Below are 23,955 nucleotides of genomic sequence, written 5' to 3' on the forward strand. Positions count from 1 at the left end.
CTCCTAACGATCACTGGCTAATTGAAAGGTAGAAAAGTGATCCAAATGGCCGAATGTCATATACTACTCGACTCAGTTAGACGAATCGAGCATTTTCTGCATATAAGCATGTATAGGTGTATATGTTTGTGTGTGGGTGTGTACGTGTGTATGTGCACCTTTTTCGCACTCACTATTCTCATAGATGGTCTGACCGAACAGATTTCAATGAAATTAATTGAAATGAAAGGTCTAGTTGCCCTATAAGACCCTATTGAATTCTATTGTAATCTGATTTCTAGTTTAGAGGTTATGTATCAAAGTGTAAAAATCACGAAACATCAATATCTCAGAAACCACACATCTGATTTGATTAAAATTAGTTTCAAATGAACGGGCTACCTTAAAAACCCTTAACTTTTGAATTTTATGGAGATTGAACATGTGGTTCAGAAGTTATGGAAAGAAACGTGTTCTGGAGACTATTTAATCTCACTCATGTTTCTCAGAGATGGCTGGCCCGATTTTTATAAAATTAGTGTCATATGAAAGGTCTTGTTGCCCCATAAGACCCTAATGATTTTTTTTTACAAACGGATTATTACTTTGCCTGTTATGTTTAAAAATGTGAAATCCAGCTATGAAAAGAAACATATTCCAAGACAACTTACTTGGACTCACTCATATTTCTCAGAGATGGTTTACCCGATTTCCACAGAATCAGTATCAAATAAAAGGTCTACCTACCTCATAACACCCTATTGAATTTTGCAGTAATCGGACTGTAACTCCGTCTGTAGTATATCGAAATGTGAAAATCACGATACTTCATTATCTTAGAAACTACACAACCGATTTGAACAATATTGATATCAGATGAACGGACTAGTTAAGGGTTAACTGATGAATTATGATTGAACACGTGGTTTCAAAGTTTGGCTGCCCCATACGTTACCTTTTCATTTGATTGTAATCAAACTTAAGCAAGCGTTATGTTTTAATTTGTAAAACAACGAAAGTCTATTATCTCAAGTATTACACGACTTATTTGAACATAACTAGTGTCATACAAATGAGTCATCTCTCAAACTTACAAATAACAAACTTCATAACAATTTGATATGCTGTTTAAAAGTTTTAGAAAGAAAAGAAATTCAAAGACTATTCAACACTTTACCTGCTTCGATCAATATATATGGCCTTAACATGATTTCAATGTGGTATCGTACTATCTGAACGTTCCCGGCATCGCTCGTGATTAAATTGTTCGAAATTAAGAGTCATTGCTTTTATTTCGCTATTTCTTAAGTACTAACATTACGTCAAATTTCATATTTTATACTTTAATTACAACATCAATATTTTAGAACCCAAAGAGTGGATAAACATTTATTGGATTTAAGCATTCATGTAAATCTATTTTTACAAATAATAAGTCTGACCGCTAGGTGGATTAATTTAGGTTTTTATTGCATGGTAATACATGTTTGAAATTATGGCACATTCCAGAAATACATAATTGTCGTTACAAACTAAGAGGCGCAGCAACGCAGGCTGGGTATCATCTATTTTATAGATATAGAAAAAGAAGATTTATCGCAAGAATTTCGCAAATCAACGTTATGCGATGAAACATTTACATTGGTCATGGTAATGATCTATCGTAGTAGTTTGTGCGAGGTAACCAGTGCAGTTATTAGCTAACGGGTGACAACTGAAATTTTGTTGCACTCCAGTTGTTTTTGCACACCAAGGAACATGAAATCATACAGAAATCTTCCGCAGGACTGTTCTGAAGCAGATTCGTTGAATTGGGTGAAGAGTGTCCGGGACCAAATTGCATCACAAAAAAATTGGTATTTTCCACTCTTTCAACCAATCGCCTTCTAACTTTCAGGTTGTAAAATAAAACAGGATATTTTATATATTTTTTGCCTTTCTCCTAGAAAGGTATAGCAATCACTTGCAAAACCGAAAATAAAAAAGTGCTCCAAAGGGCCGAACGGCATATATCACTCGACTCAGCTCGACGAGCTGAGCGTTTTCTGTATGTGTGTGTGTGTATGTGTGTGTGTGTGTGTGTATGTGTGTGTATGTGTGTGTGTGCATGTGTGTGTGTATATGTGCAGATTTTTATTCTCACTCACTTTTCTCAGAGATGGCTGGACCGATTTTCATAAAATCAATGTCAAATGGAAGGTCTAGTTGCCCCATAAGACCTTATTAAATTTCACTGTAATCGGATTTTTGGTTCAGAGGTTATGTATCAAAATGTAAAAATCATGAAACATCATTATCTCAGAAACTACACAACCGATTTGAACAAAATAGGTTTCAAGTGAACGGGCTACCTAAAATACCCTTAACTTTTGAATTTCATGAAGATTGAACTTGTAGTTCAAAAGTTATGACAAGAAACGTGACTACTTAATCTCACTCATATTTCTCAGAGATGGCTGAACCGATTTTCATAAAATCAATGTCAAATGGAAGGTCTAGTTGCCCCATAAGACCCTATTGATTTGTTTTGCAATCAGACTATTACTTTGCCTATTATGTTTAAAAATGTGAAATCCAGCTATTAAAAGGAACATATTCCGAAGACTACTTGAACTCACTCACTTTTCTCAGAGATGGCTGACCCGATTTCCACAAAATTAGTGTCAAATGAAAGGTCTAGCTGCCTCATGACACCCTATTGAATTTTGCTGTAATCGAACTGTAACTTCGTCTGTAATGTACCGGAATGTGAAAATCACGAAACTTCATTATCTCAGAAACTACACAACGGGTTTGATCAATATTATTATCAGATAAGCGGGCTAGATTAAGGTTAACTGATGAATTATGATTGAACACGTGGTTTCAAAGTTAGGCTGCTCTATTTTCATTTGATTATAATCGAACTTAAGCAACCGTTATGTATTCAATTGTTAATAAAACAACGAAAGTCTATTATCTCAAAGATTACATGACTTATTTGAGCATAACTAGTGTCATACGAACGAGTCATCTCTCGAACTTACAGATAACAAGCTTCATTACAATTTGATGTGGCTCAAAAGTTATGGAAAGAAAATAAATTAAAATATTTAAAACTACACCTGCTTTGATCGATATATGTGGCCTCAACATATTTTAAATGTGGTATAGTACTATTTGAACGTTCCAAATTCATTGATTCCTTGCGATGTGTTTAAAATCTGAAAATGCTGCTTTTCGGTGAAACTAAACAACCTTTTTCTTATTTCTTTACGTTTCGACCTACTTGATTTCTTTCGGCCATCTTCAGAAATAGTTCGCTGCCTTGCGTTAATCCATCAAAGCGCGCAATTTAAATTGCGCGCTTTGATGGATTAACGCAAGGCAGCGAACTATTTCTGAAGATGGCCGAAAGAAATCAAGTAGGTCGAAACGTAAAGAAATAAGAAAAAGGTTGTTTAGTTTCACCGAAAAGCATCAATTTAAACCCGCAAAATAAAACAAACGGTGATGAAAACAAGATTCAAACAATCTGAAAATGCACGACAAATCGGTCATATGATATGATCAAAGTCGAATAACAAATCGTTTGAAATGATTGGTTTTATCGAAATGACAACATCCTCGACTTTTGGCTTCTGTACATCGCCTTAATTCTATATATATATATATATATATACTGGAATCACATGTTCCTGGGAAACAGCCGAAAATGATCGAATAACACCCAATACCGGAAGTCGCCATCTTAGAATTCAAAATCTGTGGTCGATTTCAGCTCCTGTTTATCATGCTAGATCCGGATGTTATATTGGGTGGAAATCGGCCATTTTTGGCTGATTTCCAGAAACCGGAAGTTGCCATCTTACAATCTAAAATGTTGCCTAAGGTCGATTATGGAACATATTTGTTACCTCTTAAAACATCCACATGCTAAATTTGGTACCATTTACTCGGTTAGTTCTCGAGATGTGCAGAAATTTGTGTTTCATTTGTATGGAACCCCTCCCTTCCAGAAAAGGGAGTGGCGTCCAACTATTATGGACATATTTGTAACCCCTTAAAACATCCACATGCCAATTTCGGTTTAATTTGCTTGGTTTGTTCTTAAGTTGTGCAGAAATTTATGTTTCATTTGTATGGAACCCCTCCCTTTCAGAAGAGGGAGGGGTCTCAAACTATCATAGGAATCTTTATTGGCACCAAAAATCCCTAAACAAATTTTCACGTCGATCGACTCGGTAATTTTCGAGTCTATTTGGATCAGACAGACAGGCAGACAGACCGGACTGCATTTTTATATGTAAAGATTACAACATCAATATTTTAGAACCTATTATATGTATAGATTACAACATCAATATTCAAGAACCTAAAGAGTGAATATATATTCTATTTTTACAAATAAAAGTTTGAATGAGAAAGGCTGGGTCTGACCGCTAGGTGGATTAATTTAGGTTTTATTTCCTTCATACTACCAAAGAACAAGCAATAAGCTAGCAACTTCCAGCTGATTTACTTTGTGCAGCAATTGAAAGAGAAACTAATCAAACGTGAAAAAACAGAAATCTCTCAAGCATCAAGATCAAGACAACAAGCTCAACCTCTCCTCGCTTCGGCAGCGCTCCAGGTCCACAGAAAATTGCGATTTGGTTGATGAAAATCCAAAAAATCCAAAGCGGCAAAATTGTCTGCACATACACTGTATGTATTCTGTTTCACTGTTTGCCGTTCTGTGCCCTATATTTATCCATCGACGATAATTGGCAGTTTTCAACAGAAAAAGTATCAAAATATTTAGGCTGTAAATTTGGAATTATTTATCATCCAGCAGCATCTGAATGAACAAGGAACGGTTCTCCTGGGTTTGCTGTCCGTTGCAGTATGTATCGATTCCACTAAAAGTTCTTGAGGGTTGGCTTTTTTTGCGGGTTGTAAGCAAAATGTTTGGGTTGCTTGATTCCAAATACGCTAGAGATGGTTATTGGGATAAGCGCTTCTGAGCTTGTAAAAACATGAGCTGAGAACAAGAGAATGAATGAAAACCTGAACAACACTATGGCCTTTACGCAAAACGATCGCGCCGGCTCAAGGCTGTGCCGGGTTTCAGTGTACCACATAAAGGCCGGAAGATGGCATCGAAAGCAAACTACAGATAATGATACGTTTTGTTACGACGATATGACTGGTGCTTTTTTTGCGGCTCCGAGCTTCGGCAAAGCAACATAAAAACCAAAATCAGAAAGATACGACTTCGCTGATAGGAATCGGGGCTGGGAAGAAGGCTCGAAACTGGCATTTATTTTTAGAGGAATGGCCTCGCGATGCAAAACCGATGTGCGCTTGAAGTCGGAAACCCAAATCAGCATTATTCAAGTTCCAGAGCATGGCAAGGAAAAGCGGAAAACATAAACTAACTAGAATACACAAGTCATAAAAGTAATTTAGATCAGAAAATCATTGCGGCAAGCGGTGAAAAGCTAATGGAAGTAAAAATTGACTGCCAAGCGAAGAAGGCGCGCGCTTGTTCGGAAGAACAAAAGGAAGCTCTGAGGTTTTTTTCCCTTTGTGGTTGGCTCGGTTTCACCGTTTCTCCAATTCGTCTCTTCCTACAGACAAGTGGCTGGTCGTGCCACGAGAGCATAAAGATATCCACCATCATAACTAATCCAACCAACCTGTCTCGAAAATATGGTTGCGGTCGTCCATAAAAGAAACAAAAAATGGCGTCTCGGTAACTCAACTAATAGACCCCAAACCCAATCGAGTATCTAGAGCGAAGGCAACATTACCTGGTTAATTTTATTATTGGCACAAAAGAAACCTAGCGTTGCTATTAAGTCGATTATCACAGCCTGGGTTTCGCCTTTCTCCTCCGCCTTCGGCACGCAGTACTGCAGTAGGATGCTGACCACGTCTAGGAACTTGAACGAAAGGTTTTCCTCCGTTAACACACCCTGCGAAGTGAAAGAAAATTGAAGAAGTAATGTTAAAATAGTTCAGTTCAATTTAAGTTTAAGTTTTTATTTTTCTTAATTCTGCAACCTACTTGAAAGAAAAAATACAACAATCCAAATTCGAAATTATAACCACTTTTAAAACGTCTCTAAAATTAAACAAATTGGACATTTCTAAAAAAAATTATGTGTTATCCACCTGTACTATTATTCAGCGTTCTAGGTGATATGGTACGGTTTCCACATAATACAGTAATAGTAACCATTAACTTAAAAAATAAAAAATACGTACTGAAGATTTTGACTGATAGACGCATTGATGTTTGTTTTTACTACACCCTGTTTTTTTTTTCGAATATTGCCAACATTACTAAATTCGTTACCGAACAAACACTTGAAAGCATCGATGCATGGCACACAAGCACCAAGGGGATATTGATGCAAAAACTTTGATTCCAAATTGAATTACTGATCGATACAGAAGATAGCGTAGGTGAAATCAGTAAGGCAAAACGGAACATACCTAAAGCAGAGACACTCGCAGTCGTACCTATGTGATGATATAAGTTAGCGCCGAAAGATAAATATTTGCTGAACATATTGCTTTTCGTACTTGAAGCGAAAATTGCAAATCATCACGGCAAAAAACACGAACCAGCACTTGGTGATCTTGAAACAGTATCTAATATCTTTCGAAAACTTGGAAAGCGTGATTCAGAAATTAGATAATTTATTCTTAGGCGCTGTGAAAGCAGCTAAATTTCGATTTCACCATACAAAAGAACGTCGATGTGCTATTTAAATTAGTTCAATCAGTTCCAGTCTATATAGCGACGGAAAAAGTTTGCAGGAAATCTTCTAGTGCCGAAATGATTTTCAAAAGGTTTGCACAGCAAGCGAAACTGATTTGAAATTCAACGAGGCCATCTTCAAAAATCACAACCAAAACGAATCTTAGTTGTTTGCAGGATGTTGCCGTTCTTTTTTTTTCAACAGCGAAGTAAATCTGACTTGTTGCACGATTGTTATTCTATAAACAAAGGGTAAACCTGAACCCGACCGGCGTGGAAAGATATCCTGTCACAGCGCTGTGATTAAAATTTCAAGCGGCGTTTCAACACGTTGGTAAATATTATTCCAAGAAGAAGTATTAAACTGGGTTCACCGGACTGGAGAAGTTGCCTATTTTGGGCGAATGCTCGATGTTCTTTACCGACCGGTGATAAACCTTTTCCAAAAATTCTTGAACTATACTTCAATTTAAAACAGTTCATTTTAAACATTATCATTTTTCTGATTAGTTCAGTTGTTTTTATTTTATTATAACTAAAACAATACACTATGGTAGATAAACAATAATTTTCCATCGATGTTGATGTTTTCGGTGATTTGAATTTTCTTGATGATACTTAAGCTCAAATAGCACTGAGTTCGACAGCAAATGAAATTTAGTATGTAGAAAAGCTCTATTGAAAAGCATACATAAGCTGAGAACTCAAATAGCGCAAAGCTATTTGCTGACGATGTTTGTAGAATATTAGAATACTAGATATGAGTCTAGCATCGCATTTCGTTATGCAAATCTTCTAGTTCGACAGCGTCGATAGGAATCTGAAGATCGTGCATTTATCATTACGTGTGCTATTTTCTCGAAAGCCGGATTGCATATCTTTATGGAAATTTGAGCAGTCTTTCGGGTAGATGAAGCGTTAATCTATGGTGTAGAACGATAGCATTATTATGATCTGGTGTATAAGCCCCAACATTTGGAAACTGAGCAAAAAATGGACGGAAGAGCAACTTGAAGACAAGTGGCAGAAATAATATTTTCGAAAAAACTGTTCATGATTTGATTGGAATTTCCTAGAATAATACACTATTCACTGTTTTACGTCGCATCGCGTTTTGTAAAATGGATTATAGAAAATTGGAAAACTTAATACTACATGGGCTGAAAGACCTTTGGCCTGGGGGGGAGAAACGAATACTACACTCGAAACAGAGAACACGCACATGAGTCGTTTTCTGATAGCGTGTAACTATCTTCTTGTGTGTAACGCATGCATGACTCAAACGAAGTTTTTTGTAACATCAGGAATACTGAATGTGAACGCGAACGGACGCGATTTTTTTTCCTGCGTCACATTTTTTCGTTAAATATTTTTCAGTTTATTGTTTTCGGATAAACTAGTGTTACAAAAAACCAACGGCATTGGTTGATTGTCTAGTTTGTTGGAGTTGATTTTCACCAAAAGCCTCCAACATTCCATATCTAACTATGAGGAAACAGCCGATGTTAGGCAAAATGAAGGTCGGTGCATGGAGATCGAGCTAAGAAATGGTGCCTTTTGACACTTGTGAAGCAAACATCTGAACCTGAGGCAGGAACTTCTGAAGCCCTTCTCAAAAGATCTTGAAGTCGCCTCAACGAGAAGGTACCGCAACAGGAACCAAGGATACTAAGTGTACAACAGGTTTTTTCTACAACTATCTATATCCAGGCTGAGTGATGCTCGACAGACGGATATGATCGATTAGGGTCGCACAAAAAGGGATGAATGAAAAGGATCTGGATCGCTTTAGAACTGGTGAGAGCGTTGTTTTTTTAGTTTAATTTTTCACTATAATTATGTTTAATATGAATGCATTGCGGACGCCGGATTCCTGCAGATCTGTATCGCGCTGTATCGCGTAGTTCGTAGAATTTATTAATACCGACACTCAGAAGGCTAAATGACAAATTAAAAAATTTTCCCTAGACTTCCGAGTTCCGCAAATCAAGCTTAGTCGACCATGATTATCAGTTTAGTCTACGGCTTTGCTTGTACATATTGCATGCAACGGATTCAGATTCATAATACAGTTCGAGATTGTACATCCGCGCGCGTTACTAAAACAAATTTTCGTTCACATAGTATACAACGACAAACCCTTAAATTATCTTACCTAATCTTACTAAAACAAACATCGGTTTCGATCGCGCAACAGGCTTCCTAATATTCAAATTTTTATTTCGGTTAATATGGTGAGCAGAGCTGAGCCCTTTCCTTTTAATATAATTCCTATCCTGTGATACTCGTAGGGATGCAGTGGTTCCCGCGGTCTCTAAACAAAACGAGTATTATCATCCCATTCCTTCCCTAGTAGTACCGCCTTTTGGTCGTGGCCGGCGTTGTTATTGGTCAGTGGTAAAAGTATGAGCTAGTTAAATTGCACAATGAGAATGTAATGCTAGTCCCAAGCACCATTCGTCTGGTTAATTTTGCGATTTTGTTGGTTCGACCTATCACGGAGTGCAGTCTACCTATGCTAAGCTAAGTTTTTTTTTAATAGTATCAAAGAGAATTACTTGCGTTTTCCACGGACATAAATGTGATTACGCCTTTAATCAGTGATTTTCAAATTTTTTTAGTAAAACAGTCGCCTTGATTTGTATTAATCCGAAACAATGAAAATACCCGTTTTTTACCGGTTTTCTATTTCATGAATACCGAAATACCGGTTTCTAGACAAGTCGGTAATACCAACCACCCTAAATTATTCTCAGGCTTCCTCCCCTCTCCCTACTTAACCTTTCCCTCACGCCGAATTCCAGGAATATAAAACCTTTCCAGGCAGTTCTAATTGCCGAAAAGTAGAAGATTTTATATATAGGCGTGTAAAAGGAAAGAAAAAGTTATAAAAATCTGCCACTGACCACGGTGCCAAAACACGGTGACGTTACAGTCGTTAGAGATGCAGCGGTTTATTCGGTATCTGACAACTACGAATGAAGCACTTCCTTCTTACCTTCCCTAACTGACCTCTAACTGAAGCTGGTGCCGTTATCAGTCTGTACAAAACGTAAGCTACTGAATTGTTGTACATTGAAGATGGAAAATAATCTCAAATTAACCAACTTACAACTTGGAATACAACAGTCACTCGGGCAATATCACAACAGATCAGATTTCTGGTAGCAGTGACTGGTCTATAAATGAAGTACATATCGTAAAACTGATATTGTTCCTTGGGCTAACTTGGTCCTAAAATTCTCTGTATCATGTTCGAGCATAGTGAAGTTGTAGAAGCTCAAGTTCTAAACCTCAGAATAATTTTAGCATTTGAACCAATATTAACCTTTAGTAGAAATACAGGGGAATTATTTTTTGTCTTCCAACAACTAGAATATGATAGAAGAAAGTAGTACGAGGCTCTCCGAATGATTAAATTCAACTCCCAGAGAACAACTCTGAATCGAAGTAATTCTTTGAGAAAAATGAGAACAAAGAAAAAAGTTCTCACCTTAGGACGCCGACATAATACATAATCTGGATCGGCTGGGGTCAATTCAGGGAAAACACCCTGGTATCTTCAGGAATGGTGTTTGGCCGATAATAACTACACGATGGACCCAGGTTCAACATTCGGTATACTAACGGTTGCCCTCCAGAATGGAAAAAAACACACTCTTAGTATATATTGCTCTCAAATATATTTCCTAATTCATATTCCTTTCAGAGAGCGAGTATAGCGCTATAACCATAAGCAAAAATGCTAGGACTAGAGTTAGTACTCAAGTTCCAACCGTAACAGTTGAAGCGAGTAGAGGCGCTATATCCTTGGTTTCTAAACCCGGACATAAGGAGGAAATACCTATGTTCCATCCCAGGAGATTGGTCAACAAAGAAGTGTACTTTCTTAGCTTTATCACTCCCAACGAATTAGGTATATTACTTCTTACATACGGATCGGTTGGTACGGATTGTCCCCGATCTTAGATTATATTGTATTATATTGCGCTACACAGTAGGCCTGGCCGTTGACAAGAAAAATGTATGGAAACAATTTTTTTTTTAAATGGTGGATATCATTTTCCAGGATCCTTTCAAGTACTGGCTGTGTTAGTGTAGACTAGACTAGACTAGACTAGACATCAGGAATACTGAATGTGCAAATTTTACTGCCTAATTTCCAGTCTGTGTGTATTTTTTTTTTTTTTTTAATTTGCCGTTGTACAAAAGTTTTCTCAGAGTTTTGAGTTCGACCGTCGAAGTTGTAGCCAAAGCCTTAAATCCAGAAAGCGCAAGTTTAATAATCGAAGTACACTAGCATGATTATTACTTAAAGTTTATGAAATTTATTATTTTATGTAAAAACAAACCAAAATATTTCGTAAAACGACAATGAATACAAAAACTGTTTGCGATGAATATTTTTGCGAGCAACGCGATACCTTTTAGTCATGACAATACTCATCGCAAAAAAATGCTTATTTTTCCTTGGTTCAAATTGACAGTAAATGACAGCTCATTCTGGTTCATTTTGACACTCACACAGCTTCGTACCCGTTTCTCCCTCCCAGCCTTTAGCATCTGATTTATTCTTCGACATAGTCTCCTTCTAGAGTTATTGTAGCGGTCCTCTAATATTCCGTTACCAGTTTTATAGTGCTGCGCGTCAAGTCCTTCAAAACAATTGTTTTAAATTCTACCGATTCATACAAACCACGTTTAAACCGGAAAAACAAAAAATATTGGCTCGGGGCTCAATCTGCGGAATACAGAAAATAAGGAACTTGTTCGTAGCGCAATTCTTTCAATTTATCGATCGTATTGCGAGCAGAATGAGCGACGACGATGTCTTGGTGATAGAGCACACTTTCTTTGCCATGTTTTGCCTTCGTCTCGATTAGACGCAAATTGTTTATCTACGTTTGATTCGCAAAATGACAATACACGAGTTACCGTACGGATGTTTTATTTCGATTAGTTCTTGTGTGCGATAACAATAACCTGCAGTATATTGGCAGAAACATCTTCTGTACACTGGTAGGGGCAGGCTACCCCGCCAGTGATCTGATACGCAGCTGATACATCAGCAAGAATAATTCTCCCGCACCGCTGTTACCCCGCTAGCAGCACGGACCACCATACGATCGAGCGAGTGGAAGTCAACTACAAGTGGCATCTACAAGGTCGAGTGTAAGATACGGCCACTGTGTCACAACACGAAGCTGGATTGTCATTGTTTGTTCTGCGGAGACACTCGATTGATCCTACTATCAGCCGTGAGGTCGTGACTTAGACGTTCGGTGAAGTATTCACTTTAGAATTTTTATCATTATTATTAATATTATTACTATCAATATTATTATTATAATTATTATTATTATTGTTATTATTATTATAATTATTATTATTATTATTATTATTATTATTATTATGATTATTATTATTATTATTATTATTATTATTATTATTATTATTATTATTATTATTATTATTATTATTATTATTATTATTATTATTACTTTTATTACTATTGTTCTTAGTATTAGTATTACTGTCTTTTTTTTTATTTTGATCCATTGTAGTTTGAAAAATTGTTTTTAAAATTTAATATCAACTACTTGATCCCCCACCCCACATTCGAATATTTATCGTTTGTGTGCGGTAGAGCGTAACGCTCCCGCAAAATGGACGACATGCAGGTGCAACTATTACTGGATGTGGAAACAAATGGGGAAGAGATTGAGATCTCCCCCATCAATTCCCCTCTACCTTCCCCGCTCCCTAGCCCCGTACCAAGGGTACCGGCAACACGGGTGAAAGCTTACCCAGATGCTTCGAAAGGTCCGTTCATAGTTTTTTTTAGGCCCATAAAGAAGCCTCTTAATATTATACAAATAGGCAAGGACCTGGCAAAACAGTTTTCGGACGTAACCAAAATTACAAAGGTTAGACCGAACAAACTGCGAGTTGTCGTGAGTAGCTTGAAGCAAGCAAACGCAATTGCTAGCTACGAACTTTCACGAGAGAGTACCGCGTGTACATCCCTGCCAAGGACGTGGAGATCGACGGTGTGGTTACCGAAGGAAGCCTCACGGTCGATAACATTTTGCGTCACGGGGTTGGCTGCTTCAAGAACCCCCTGATTCAAGATGTAAAGATACTGGATGTCAAGCAATTGCATTCAGTATCCAAAGAAGAAGGGAAGAAGAAATTCCTCCCTTCGGACTCATTCCGTGTAACATTCGCCGTATCCGCACTGCCGAACTACATCTCTTTGGACAGGGTTCGTCTGCCTGTACGCCTGTTCGTACCGCGGGTCATGCATTGCCAAAACTGCAAGCAGTTAGGCCATACAGCCACCTACTACTGCAACAAGGCACGCTGCAGCAAGTGCGGAGGCAATCATGCTGAGACCGCTTGCAGTGAGGATACTGAAAAGTGTCTTTACTGCGAGGGAACTCGGCATGACCTTTCGGTGTGTCCCGCGTACAAACAGCGCGAGGAAAAAATTAAGCGTTCCCTCAAGGAACGATCAAAGCACTGTTTTGCAGAAATGCTTAAGAGGGCTGAGCCACCTTCGACAGGAAACATCTTTTCCTTTTTGCCAACCGATGAGGGTACATCTGACGATCCCGTCGAAGGGTGTTCTTATGCCATGCCAGAAGGATCTAGGAAGAGCATAATGACCAACTCTCCTAATCTTTCTCGCAAAGGTCGTAAGATAACCCCTAGTGGAATGACCAATAAGCCAACACAAAAATCACAAGAAGGTTGTATGCAAAGCCACGACCGCAAGTTGAAGTAGAATACTTTTACAAGAAAGATAACCTGGCTGCTTGCGTGTCAGTCATTTTTTATAGTAAATAAACGTTGACCGTTCATTGGCAGTATTGTAATTTCTTTTTGTCTGATATTTTGAATGAAGTTCATTGGATATTTTTAAATTTTGTGCAAATGAGAAGTTGAAGTGCTGCCGAATTGTAATATGCACATTTAATACGACATCATTAAACGGGAACGGAACAAAGGCTACGGTTATGCAGAACGCGAATGCCGGCGCGATGCGATTCGCCTTACCGTGGTGAAATGTACAGCTCTTTTTAAGGCGAAGTAGAGCTATACATTTCAACAGATTTCGTCTTGCCGAATCGCATCGCGCCGTTATTTGCGTTCTGCATGACCGTAGCCAAACACCAAGCGACGCAAACACGTAATAATAGTCAGAGTATGCATATAGATGAAGATAATTTACTTTGGATTATAGCGCAAAACGAGAAAATATTAACTCTTCAAATAATCATGTGTGTTCTTCAAATTCCAGTTGTTCAATTTAATATCCGATGAAATGTTTGTTAATTATCTGATGAAGCTCTTATATAGGCCAAATGATGTATTCCCAATTTACTAGGTCCATAACTCTGCCGACCGTGCTTGGGAAAGCGCGGTATAACGACTAATCAGAGGTCGAATTTTGTGTTTTGACAAGGCTTAAGATTTTTCAATAGTACAATAGTTCGAATGATAAAATTGCAATTTCATGCATTTGGTAGGAATCTTAGAAGATTTTCTAATCGATTGCTGCAAAAACGAAGGAAATCCATCGAAAACTAACCGATTTTTTGGCATTTGAAATTTTTCTCACTTTTTTCAGTTTTAGATTTTCATTTTACATCCCTATGTAGCCGAACTTCCTGAGAGAAGTATTCTAATTCAAAATTAAATCTTCATTAATTCATTTGTTGTCCTTAAAAGGACAATTGTTCAATTTATCATTGATAGTGAGGACTAAGGCGCACGGTCAACACAATGAGAAAGGTGTTTTCACATTGAAAACTAGACACGGCTTTACTGGAGGAAGTGTTGGCAAATGCATCTACCGCTAATACCACCGCTATCATACGAAAGCGCGTCGTTTCATGTGGGGAATATCAACAACGAAAAATGACGCGCGTCTAAGCATAACCCGAACTGTTCCGCCGTGCTGCTCCCATTTACCTTTACATCGGCCTCAGGGAAGTACCGGCTGCATCTGCATCTACCGCTGAGGCTGTCACTATACTGCTATTGGTACTAAAAGCTACTAACTCTTCAAATAAGTGTGTTATTTGTTCTCAAAAGAACAATTGTTCAATTCAAAATCGGATTTACGCAATCGCATCTCTGTAATATTACCGACAATAATATTCTTCTGAACAAACTGATACAACTTTCCCATTAGGCCTCTGCCATAATAGATGCGAAAAGTGACGCGAACCGATTCGCTCAGCTGTAGGTTAATGTACAGCCATCAGTAGAGCTGTACATCAACCTACGGCCGAGCGAATCGGTTTGCGCCGCTTTTCGCGTCTACTATGGCAGAGGCCTTCGAGAAAGTTGCTGGCTGATGTATTCACTTCATGCAAGCCTGCTGGTGATGCTTCCCGGTACCACACTGAAACAGCATTTTAGTGAAGGGAGTGTCGTTGCATCAGCTGACCCTGCTACTATCGATGCTGATATACCCGCTGCAACAGCTACGCTATGCATAGCCATGCCACAGTTGTGGCCGCTATACGCTGGCCTAACTGCTGAGCAACTGCAACGCTATCCGTAGCCATGCCACAGTTGTGGCCGCCATTGGTATCCGCTGTACCTGAATCTGCTGGCCCTGCTGCTATCGATGGTGAGATCCGCTGAAACTGCTACGCTTATCCACAGCCATGCCACAGTTGTGGCCGCTATCCGCTATCTAAGGGAGGACTGCTGTCGTCGCTGTTCAGAACTACTATGAGCGGCTTCGACTGAAACAGGCTCTTATATAGGGATGAAAATAGGAATGAATTATTTTACGTACGTGGTGGAATGATATAACTTGAAAAATATGTGTGACTTCATTCTGGTTCAGAGCGATCATTTGATAAGCTCCTCCTCTTTTTTCAGTTTCTAAAGTTTTTCCTCAGTTTCGTAGCACGGATGCACAAAAATGATTTCTTGTGGACATTCTGTCGAGCCGGACCGATAGCACTCTCATTGAAGCAACAAAATAACATGTTTTGTGTCGTGTTTTGCAGCTTGGTTGAAGAAAATATTCCCGTCCCCGTGTCGCATGTAAGCAGATTATTGCGTTCAGTAGACAGTAGATAGTGTATCCAGCGAATAAACACCGATGGTGCTCTCACACACGCAACGGTTTTAACCCGTATCCTATTGCGGTTTGTAACATCAAGCGATTTCGTTTGCTCGATGTTGCGTGTTGCATCATGTTGCAACTTGGCAGCTGGGAGACGACGAAATTCTGTTAATGCTGATTGATTGAATCGACTTCATATTAGCTTTTGTGAATGCGTTCTAACAGGGCAGTTTATTATTCAATGTCGGTTATGCTGATCGCAGCCTTTGCGCTGCCCCTACAGTGGGGGTTTACTAAATAAAGTGAAAATTAGACAACTACAACAGAATTTGATTGCATCCCGCACAGAATGTCTGCTTGTGTTGATGCCAGAAAATTATTAACCTTCAATTATTTTTTTATTTGCCTTGAAAAAAGCATGTTGCATGTTCAAAATCGGTTGCTAATTACAACCTTTGAGCTGCCCTAACATTGGGGGAATTAAGATACACGGACAACATGCACTGTGGAAGCTATTTCACATTCAGTAAATTAGACGAGTGCGACAAATTAAAATTGTTAGGATGCAACACAGAATGCTTGCTTGCGTTGACAAAAAATATTAACTTTCAATGACTTGTTTATTTGCCTTCAAAAAGGCATTTTGATTTCCAAAATTGGATTTCCTGATGGCAATCTTCATGCTGCCCCAACACGGGGGAAATAATGGCTGTCTAGCGACACACGCTGAGAAAAACCGCGCTGCTCCTGAGACGTGGTGACCAACCACAGGGCTAGTGCTGCTGCTAAGGAAGGACGACTTGTCGCTGTCTAGAACTATTATGAGCGGCTCCGGCTCAAACAGGCTCTTATATAGGGATGAAAATAGGAATGAATTATTTTTCGTAGGTGGTGGAATGACATAACTTGAAAAATATGTGTGACTTCATTCCGGCTCAGAGCGATCATTTGATAAGCTCCACCTCTTTTTTCAGTTTCTAAAGTTTTCCCTCAGTTTCGTAGCACGGATGCACAAAAATGATTTCTTGTCGAACCGGACCGATAGCACTCTCATTGATGCAACAAAATAACATGTTTTGTGTCGTGTTGCGCAGTTTCGTTGAAGAAAATGTTCCCGTCCCCGTGTCGCATGTAAGCAGATTATTGCGTTCAGTAGACAGTAGATAGTGCATCCAGCGAATAAACACCGATGGTGCTCTCACACACGCAACGGTTTTAACCCGTATTTTATTGCGGTTTGTAACATCAAGCGATTTCGTTTGCTCGCTGTTGCGTGTTGCATCATGTTGCAACTTGGCAGCTGGGAGACGACGAAATTCTGTTTATGCTGATTGATTGAATCGTCTTCATATTAGCTCTGCATAGTCGAACTAACTGCTTTTGTGAATGCGTTCTAACAGGGCAGTTTATTATTCAATGTTGGTTATGCTGATCGCAGCCTTTGCGCTGCCCCTACAGTGGGGAGTTTACTAAATAAAGTAAAAATTAGACAACTACAACAGAATTTGATTGCATCCCGCACAGAATGTCTGCTTGTGTTGATGCCAGAAAATTATTAACCTTCAATTATTTTTTTATTTGCCTTGAAAAAAGCATGTTGCATGTTCAAAATCGGTTGCTTATTACAACCTTTGAGCTGCCCTAACATTGGGGGAATTAAGATACACGGACAACATGCACTGTGGAAGCTATTTCACATTCAGTAAATTAGACGAGTGCGACAAATTAAAATTGTTAGGATGCAACACAGAATGCTTGCTTGCGTTGACAAAAAATATTAACTTTCAATGACTTGTTTATTTGCCTTCAAAAAGGCATTTTGATTTCCAAAATTGGATTTCCTGATGGCAATCTTCATGCTGCCCCAACACGGGGGAAATAATGGCTGTCTGGCGACACACGCTGAGAAAAACCGCGCTGCTCCTGAGACGTGGTGACCAACCACAGGGCTAGTGCTGCTGCTAAGGAAGGACGACTTGTCGCTGTCTAGAACTATTATGAGCGGCTCCGGCTGAAACAGGCTCTTATATAGGAATGAAAATAGGAATGAATTATTTTTCGTAGGTGGTGGAATGACATAACTTGAAAAATATGTGTGACTTCATTCCGGCTCAGAGCGATCATTTGATAAGCTCCACCTCTTTTTTCAGTTTCTTAAGTTTTCCCTCAGTTTCGTAGCACGGATGCACAAAAATGATTTCTTGTCGAACCGGACCGATAGCACTCTCATTGAAGCAACAAAATAACATGTTTTGTGTCGTGTTGCGCAGCTTCGTTGAAGAAAATGTTCCCGTCCCCGTGTCGCATGTAAGCAGATTATTGCGTTCAGTAGACAGTAGATAGTGCATCCAGCGAATAAACACCGATGGTGCTCTCACACACGCAACGGTTTTAACCCGTATTTTATTGCGGTTTGTAACATCAAGCGATTTCGTTTGCTCGCTGTTGCGTGTTGCATCATGTTGCAACTTGGCAGCTGGGAGACGACGAAATTCTGTTTATGCTGATTGATTGAATCGTCTTCATATTAGCTCTGCATAGTCGAACTAACTGCTTTTGTGAATGCGTTCTAACAGGGCAGTTTATTATTCAATGTTGGTTATGCTGATCGCAGCCTTTGCGCTGCCCCTACAGTGGGGAGTTTACTAAATAAAGTAAAAATTAGACAACTACAACAGAATTTGATTGCATCCCGCACAGGATGTCTGCTTGTGTTGATGCCAGAAAACTATTAACCTTCAATTATTTTTTTATTTGCCTTAAAAAAAGCATTTTGCTGTTCAAAATCGGTTGCTAATTACAACCTTTGAGCTGCCCTAACATTGGGGGAATTAAGATACACGGACAACATGCACTGTGGAAGCTATTTCACATTCAGTAAATTAGATGGGTGCGACAAATTTAAATTGCTAGGATGCAACACAGAATACTTGCTTGCGTTGACAAAAAATATTAACTTTCAATGACTTGTTTATTTGCCTTCAAAAAGGCATTTTGATTTCCAAAATTGGATTTCCTGATGACAATCTTCATGCTGCCCCAACACGGGGGGAATAATGGCTGTCTGGCGACACACGCTGAGAAAAACCGCGCTGCTCCTGAGACGTGGTGATCAACCACAGGGCTAGTGCTGCTGCTAAGGAAGGACGACTGCTGTTGTCGCTGTCTAGAACTATTATGAGCGGCTCCGGCTGAAACAGGCTCTTATATAGGCCAAATAGCATGTTTTCAATTGCAAGGTATATGATTCTGACGACCGTGCTTGGGAAGCAAGCATATAACGACCAATCAGAGGTCGAATTTTTCGATTTGACAAAGCTTGACTATTTACAATAGTACAATAGTGTGATTAATAAAATTATAATTATCTTATTTTAGGAAGAATCTTAGAAGATTTTCCAATCTATTGCTGCAAGAACGAAGGAAATCCATCGAATACTAACCGATTTATTGGCATTTGAAATTGGACATATTTTTCACTTTTTTCGGTTTTAGATTTTCATTTCACATCCCTATGTAGCCGAACTTCCTGAGAGAAGTATTCTACTTCAAAAGGAAGCGGTGAAGAAAAACCGAAGCAAGTACCTCCCGGTTTTAATTTTAAATCAAACCAGGAGTACCTACCGCTTCCTGGGGCACCAAAAACCCCTCGTGCACCCATTTCTCGATCAGAAGATAAAAAAGAAACAGGGTTCATAAAATTTTCTGATATTGTGGACTGGATATTTAAAACATTCAACATACCAGATCCCCTACAAAATATTCTTCTTGCCCTTCTTCCCACAGTGAAAACCTTTTTGAAGCAACTAGCAGCAACTTGGCCCCTCATTTCAGGTATCATATCTTTCGATGACTAATACGGCGAAAGAGGTTAGGAATTTTATCACTGTATTACAGTGGAATTGCAGAAGTATCACCCCCAAATTCGATCTATTTTCTCATTTGATAAATACCGTAAACTGGGGTGACTTTGATCACTTTTTTAATTGTATCTCAAATATTTTCCGAATATACTGAAAACAATATTCTTTGATATTTTTAAAATAAGTACTGGCATGCATTGGAAAAGATTCAGTCACTTCTTCAAAAGTTTAGCAACAATTTTGCTGTTTTTAAATATGCTCTAAAAATTTTACACCAATAATCATTCCGGGGAGACTTTGATCACTTCATTGTTTTGATGAATTTGGAGTAACACTTTGCTACTTTCACTAAATTGAACAGCCTAAAACGACTTAAACGAGTTTATAAATATGGAAAGCAATTTGGGGGCCATTCACATTCTACATGAACAGTTTATAATGGCGAATGTCCAAGATTCATACAAAATTTTTAGAAAATATATGAATGATTATTCACTGAGAGAGAATGTGGTCTAAAATCATCAAAAACTAGTCCACGAGGAATATGATATATGAAATTGTTCAAATTTGCATGTTACTTCACGTCTTGGGTTTTTGTTAAGAAGAAATATGTAATACGCTGTGGAGAAAATTGGGACTCAACATTGCCTTCGAGGAAAAACTTGCAAAAATAACAATAAAATGTATTGTTATAATATTTGTTCATCTTAAGAACTAATCTGGGAACAAAATAAAAACACTTTATGTGTTGCAACTTGTTGTTTTGAATCTGCTTGAACCGATTGTTTGTATGCAACAAAAATCGCCAAAAATACACTTTATTTTCAAATAATATTTTCGCATGAAAAACGTTCTTTAAATAGCATGAAATGCATGAATAGTAGCAATGCGAACATATATCCACACAATCAGTGAAGATAACGACAAATCCCAAGCACTACGAGCGCTTTTTTACCACATTTTCAGAAAAGAGGTACAGTGATTAAAGTCACCCCAGTTTACGGTACATACAATTGTGACGCATTTGCGCTTTGTGAAACCTTTCTCAATTCAAACGATCAACTCAATTTCCACGATTTTAACATTATTCGTCGAGATCAAGACTCACATGGTGGAGGGGTACTTTTAGGGATTAAAAAGTGCTATTCCTTCTTCAGAATCGACCTCCCATCGATCTCGAATATTGAAGTCGTTGCCACTCAAACGAATATGGATGGAAAAGACCTATGCCTTGTTTCGTTATATATCCCTCCATCCGCGCGGATTGAACAGAGGCATCTCACTGATATAGCAGAGTTGCTTCCCGCGCCTTTTTTGATATTGGGAGATTTTAATTCTCACTGTTCGCTATGGGGGTCGCTGTACAACGACAACCGATCTTCTTTAATCTGTAACTTAATCGATGACTTCAATATGACAATTTTGAATACTGGGGAAGCGACACGTGTACCTAATCCTCCAGCACGTGAAAGCGTGCTTGACCTATCCCTTTGCTCGACATCACTAGCGTTAGATTGCCAGTGGAAAGAAATCAATGATCCCCACGGTAGTGATCACCTACCAATCGTTATCTCAATTGCTAATGGGTCAACTCCAACGGATCCAATCAATATTGCGTATGACCTCACACGTAACATTGATTGGAAGTCTTATGAGACCATAATATCGCAAAGAATCGAGTCCCACGTAGAACTTCCTCCGGAGGAAGAATACGCGTTCCTTTCTGGCTTGATCATCGACGCCGCGACTCAAGCTCAGACGAAACCGATACCCGGGGTAACGATTAGACAGCGCCCTCCCTCCAAGTGGTGGGACGAAGAGTGCTCAGACCTGTAAGCACGGAGGTCCTCGGTGTATTTGGCCTTCCGAGAACAAGGCGCTATCGATTTGCTCCGAAAGTACGATGTACTGGATAGACAAATGAAGAGCTTGATAAAAGCAAAAAAACGCGGATACTGGCGGCGGTTTGTGAACGCGTTGTCGAGGGAAACAGCGATGAGCACTCTTTGGGATACCGCCAGGCGCATGCGGAATCGTAACGTTTCGAATGAGTCCGAGGAGTATTCAGATCGCTGGATACTCGATTTCGCCAAAAAGGTCTGTCCGGACTCTGTCCCCGAACAGAAGACCTTTCGCGACGCGTTTTTAGTAGCTACGGAAGAGCCTCCATTTTCGATGTTGGAATTTTCAATGGCTCTCCTCTCGTGCAACAATAAAGCTCCAGGGTTGGATAGAATTAAATTCAACTTGTTGAAGAATCTACCCGACTCTGCAAAAAGACGCTTGTTGGACTTGTTCAACAAGTTTCTTGAGCTAAATATTGTTCCGCACGACTGGAGGGAGGTAAAAGTCATTGCTATTCGAAAACCCGGAAAACCTGCCTCTGATCACAATTCTTATTGGCCGATTGCTATGCTCTCTTGCCTCCGGAAATTAATGGAGAAAATGATCCTCTTACGGTTAGACGAATGGGTCGAAACAAATGGTTTACTTTCAGATACTCAATTTGGCTTTCGCCGGGGCAAAGGAACGAACGATTGCCTAGCGTTGCTTTCTACCGAAAATCAACTCGCCTTTGCTCGAAAAGAGCAAATGGCTTCTGCATTCTTGGACATTAAGGGGGCTTTTGACTGTGTCTCTGTAGAAGTTTTAACCGAGAAACTTCATTTGCAGGGACTTTCACCAAATTTAAATAATTTTTTGCTCAATTTGTTGTCAGAAAAGCGTATGTATTTCTCACATGGTGATTCGACAACTTCCCGAATTAGTTACATGGGTCTTCCCCAGGGCTCATGTTTAAGCCCTCTCTTATATAATTTTTACGTCAATGACATCGATGAATGTCTTGCAAATTCATGCACGCTACGGCAACTTGCAGACGATAGCGTTGTATCCATTACTGGAAGCGAGGCTAACGATCTGCAAGGACCATTGCAAAATACCTTAGACAATTTGTCTGAATGGGCTCTCAAGCTGGGTATCGAATTCTCTCCGAAGAAAACTGAGCTGGTCGTTTTGCCTTCCTCCTAGAAAGGTATAGCAATCACTGGAAAAACCAAAGGTATAAAAGTGGTCCCAATGGCCGATGTCATATACCCCTCGACCCCTTTCGACGAACTGAGCATTTTCTGTATGTATGTATGTATGTGTGTATGTGTGTGTGTGTGTGTGTGTGTATGTATGTAAAACTTTTTTTTCTCACTCACTTTTCTCAGAGATGGCTGGACCGGTTTTCATAAAATTAATTGCAAATGAAAGGTCTAGTTGTGCCATAGGTTGCTATTGAATTTCATTGTAATCGGATTTTTAGTTTAGAGGTTATGTATCAAAATGTAAAAATCACGAATCATCAATATCTCAGAAACCACACAACCGATTTCAATAAAATTAGTTTTAAATGATCAGGCTGTCTCCAGAACCCTTAACTTGTGAATTTCGTAATGATTGAACATATGGTTCAAAAGTTATGTAAAGAAAAGTTATCCTGAGGTTGTTTAAACTCACTCATTTTTCTCAGAGATGGCTGAACCGATTTTCACAAAATTAGTGTCAAATGAAAGGTCTAGTTGCCCCATAGGTTGCTATTGAATTTCATTGCAATCGGATTGTAACTTTGTCCGTTGTTCATGAAAATGTGAAATCACATAATCAAAGTAAACATATTGACTTCCTCCCAACGATCACTGGCTAATTAAAAGGTAGAAAAGTGATCCAAATGGCCGAATGTCATATACTACTAGCCTCAGTTAGACGAATCGAGCATTTTCTGCATATAAGCATGTATAGGTGTATATGTTTGTGTGTGGGTGTGTACGTGTGTATGTGCACCTTTTTTCGCACTCACTATTCTCAGAGATGGTCTGACCGAACAGATTTCAATGAAATTAATTGCAAATGAAAGGTCTAGTTGCCCTATAAGACCCTATTGAATTTTATTGTAATCTGATTTCTAGTTTAGAGGTTATGTATCAAAGTGTAAAAATCACGAAACATCAATATCTTAGAAACCACACATCTGATTTGATTAAAATTAGTTTCAAATGAACGGGCTACCTTAAAAACCCTTAACTTTTGAATTTTATGAAGATTGAACTTGTTTTTCAGAAGTTATGGAAAGAAACGTGTTCTGGAGACTATTTAAGCTCACTCATGTTTCTCAGAGATGGCTGGCCCGATTTCTATAAAATTAGTGTCATATGAAAGGTCTTGTTGCCCCATAAGACCCTGATGATTTTTTTTACAAACGGATCATTACTTTGCCTGTTATGTTTAAAAATGTGAAATCCAGCTAT

At 38.8% G+C, this 23,955-nt stretch overlaps 1 protein-coding gene across 3 annotated transcripts in view; it reads right to left on the reverse strand.

Annotated features, from left to right (window-relative positions):
- Window positions 1-23,955, reverse strand: part of LOC129727740 (S phase cyclin A-associated protein in the endoplasmic reticulum) — a 165,586-nt gene that overhangs the window by 21,630 nt on the left and 120,001 nt on the right. For all 3 annotated transcript variants that reach the window (XM_055685864.1, XM_055685862.1, XM_055685863.1), the window contains one exon: window positions 5,754-5,918. In XM_055685864.1, coding sequence (XP_055541839.1) covers window positions 5,754-5,918 — 165 coding nt within the window. The remainder of the gene's footprint in view (window positions 1-5,753; window positions 5,919-23,955) is intronic.

Source organism: Wyeomyia smithii, chromosome 3, assembly GCF_029784165.1.
Source record: "Wyeomyia smithii strain HCP4-BCI-WySm-NY-G18 chromosome 3, ASM2978416v1, whole genome shotgun sequence".
NCBI lineage: Eukaryota > Metazoa > Arthropoda > Insecta > Diptera > Culicidae > Wyeomyia > Wyeomyia smithii.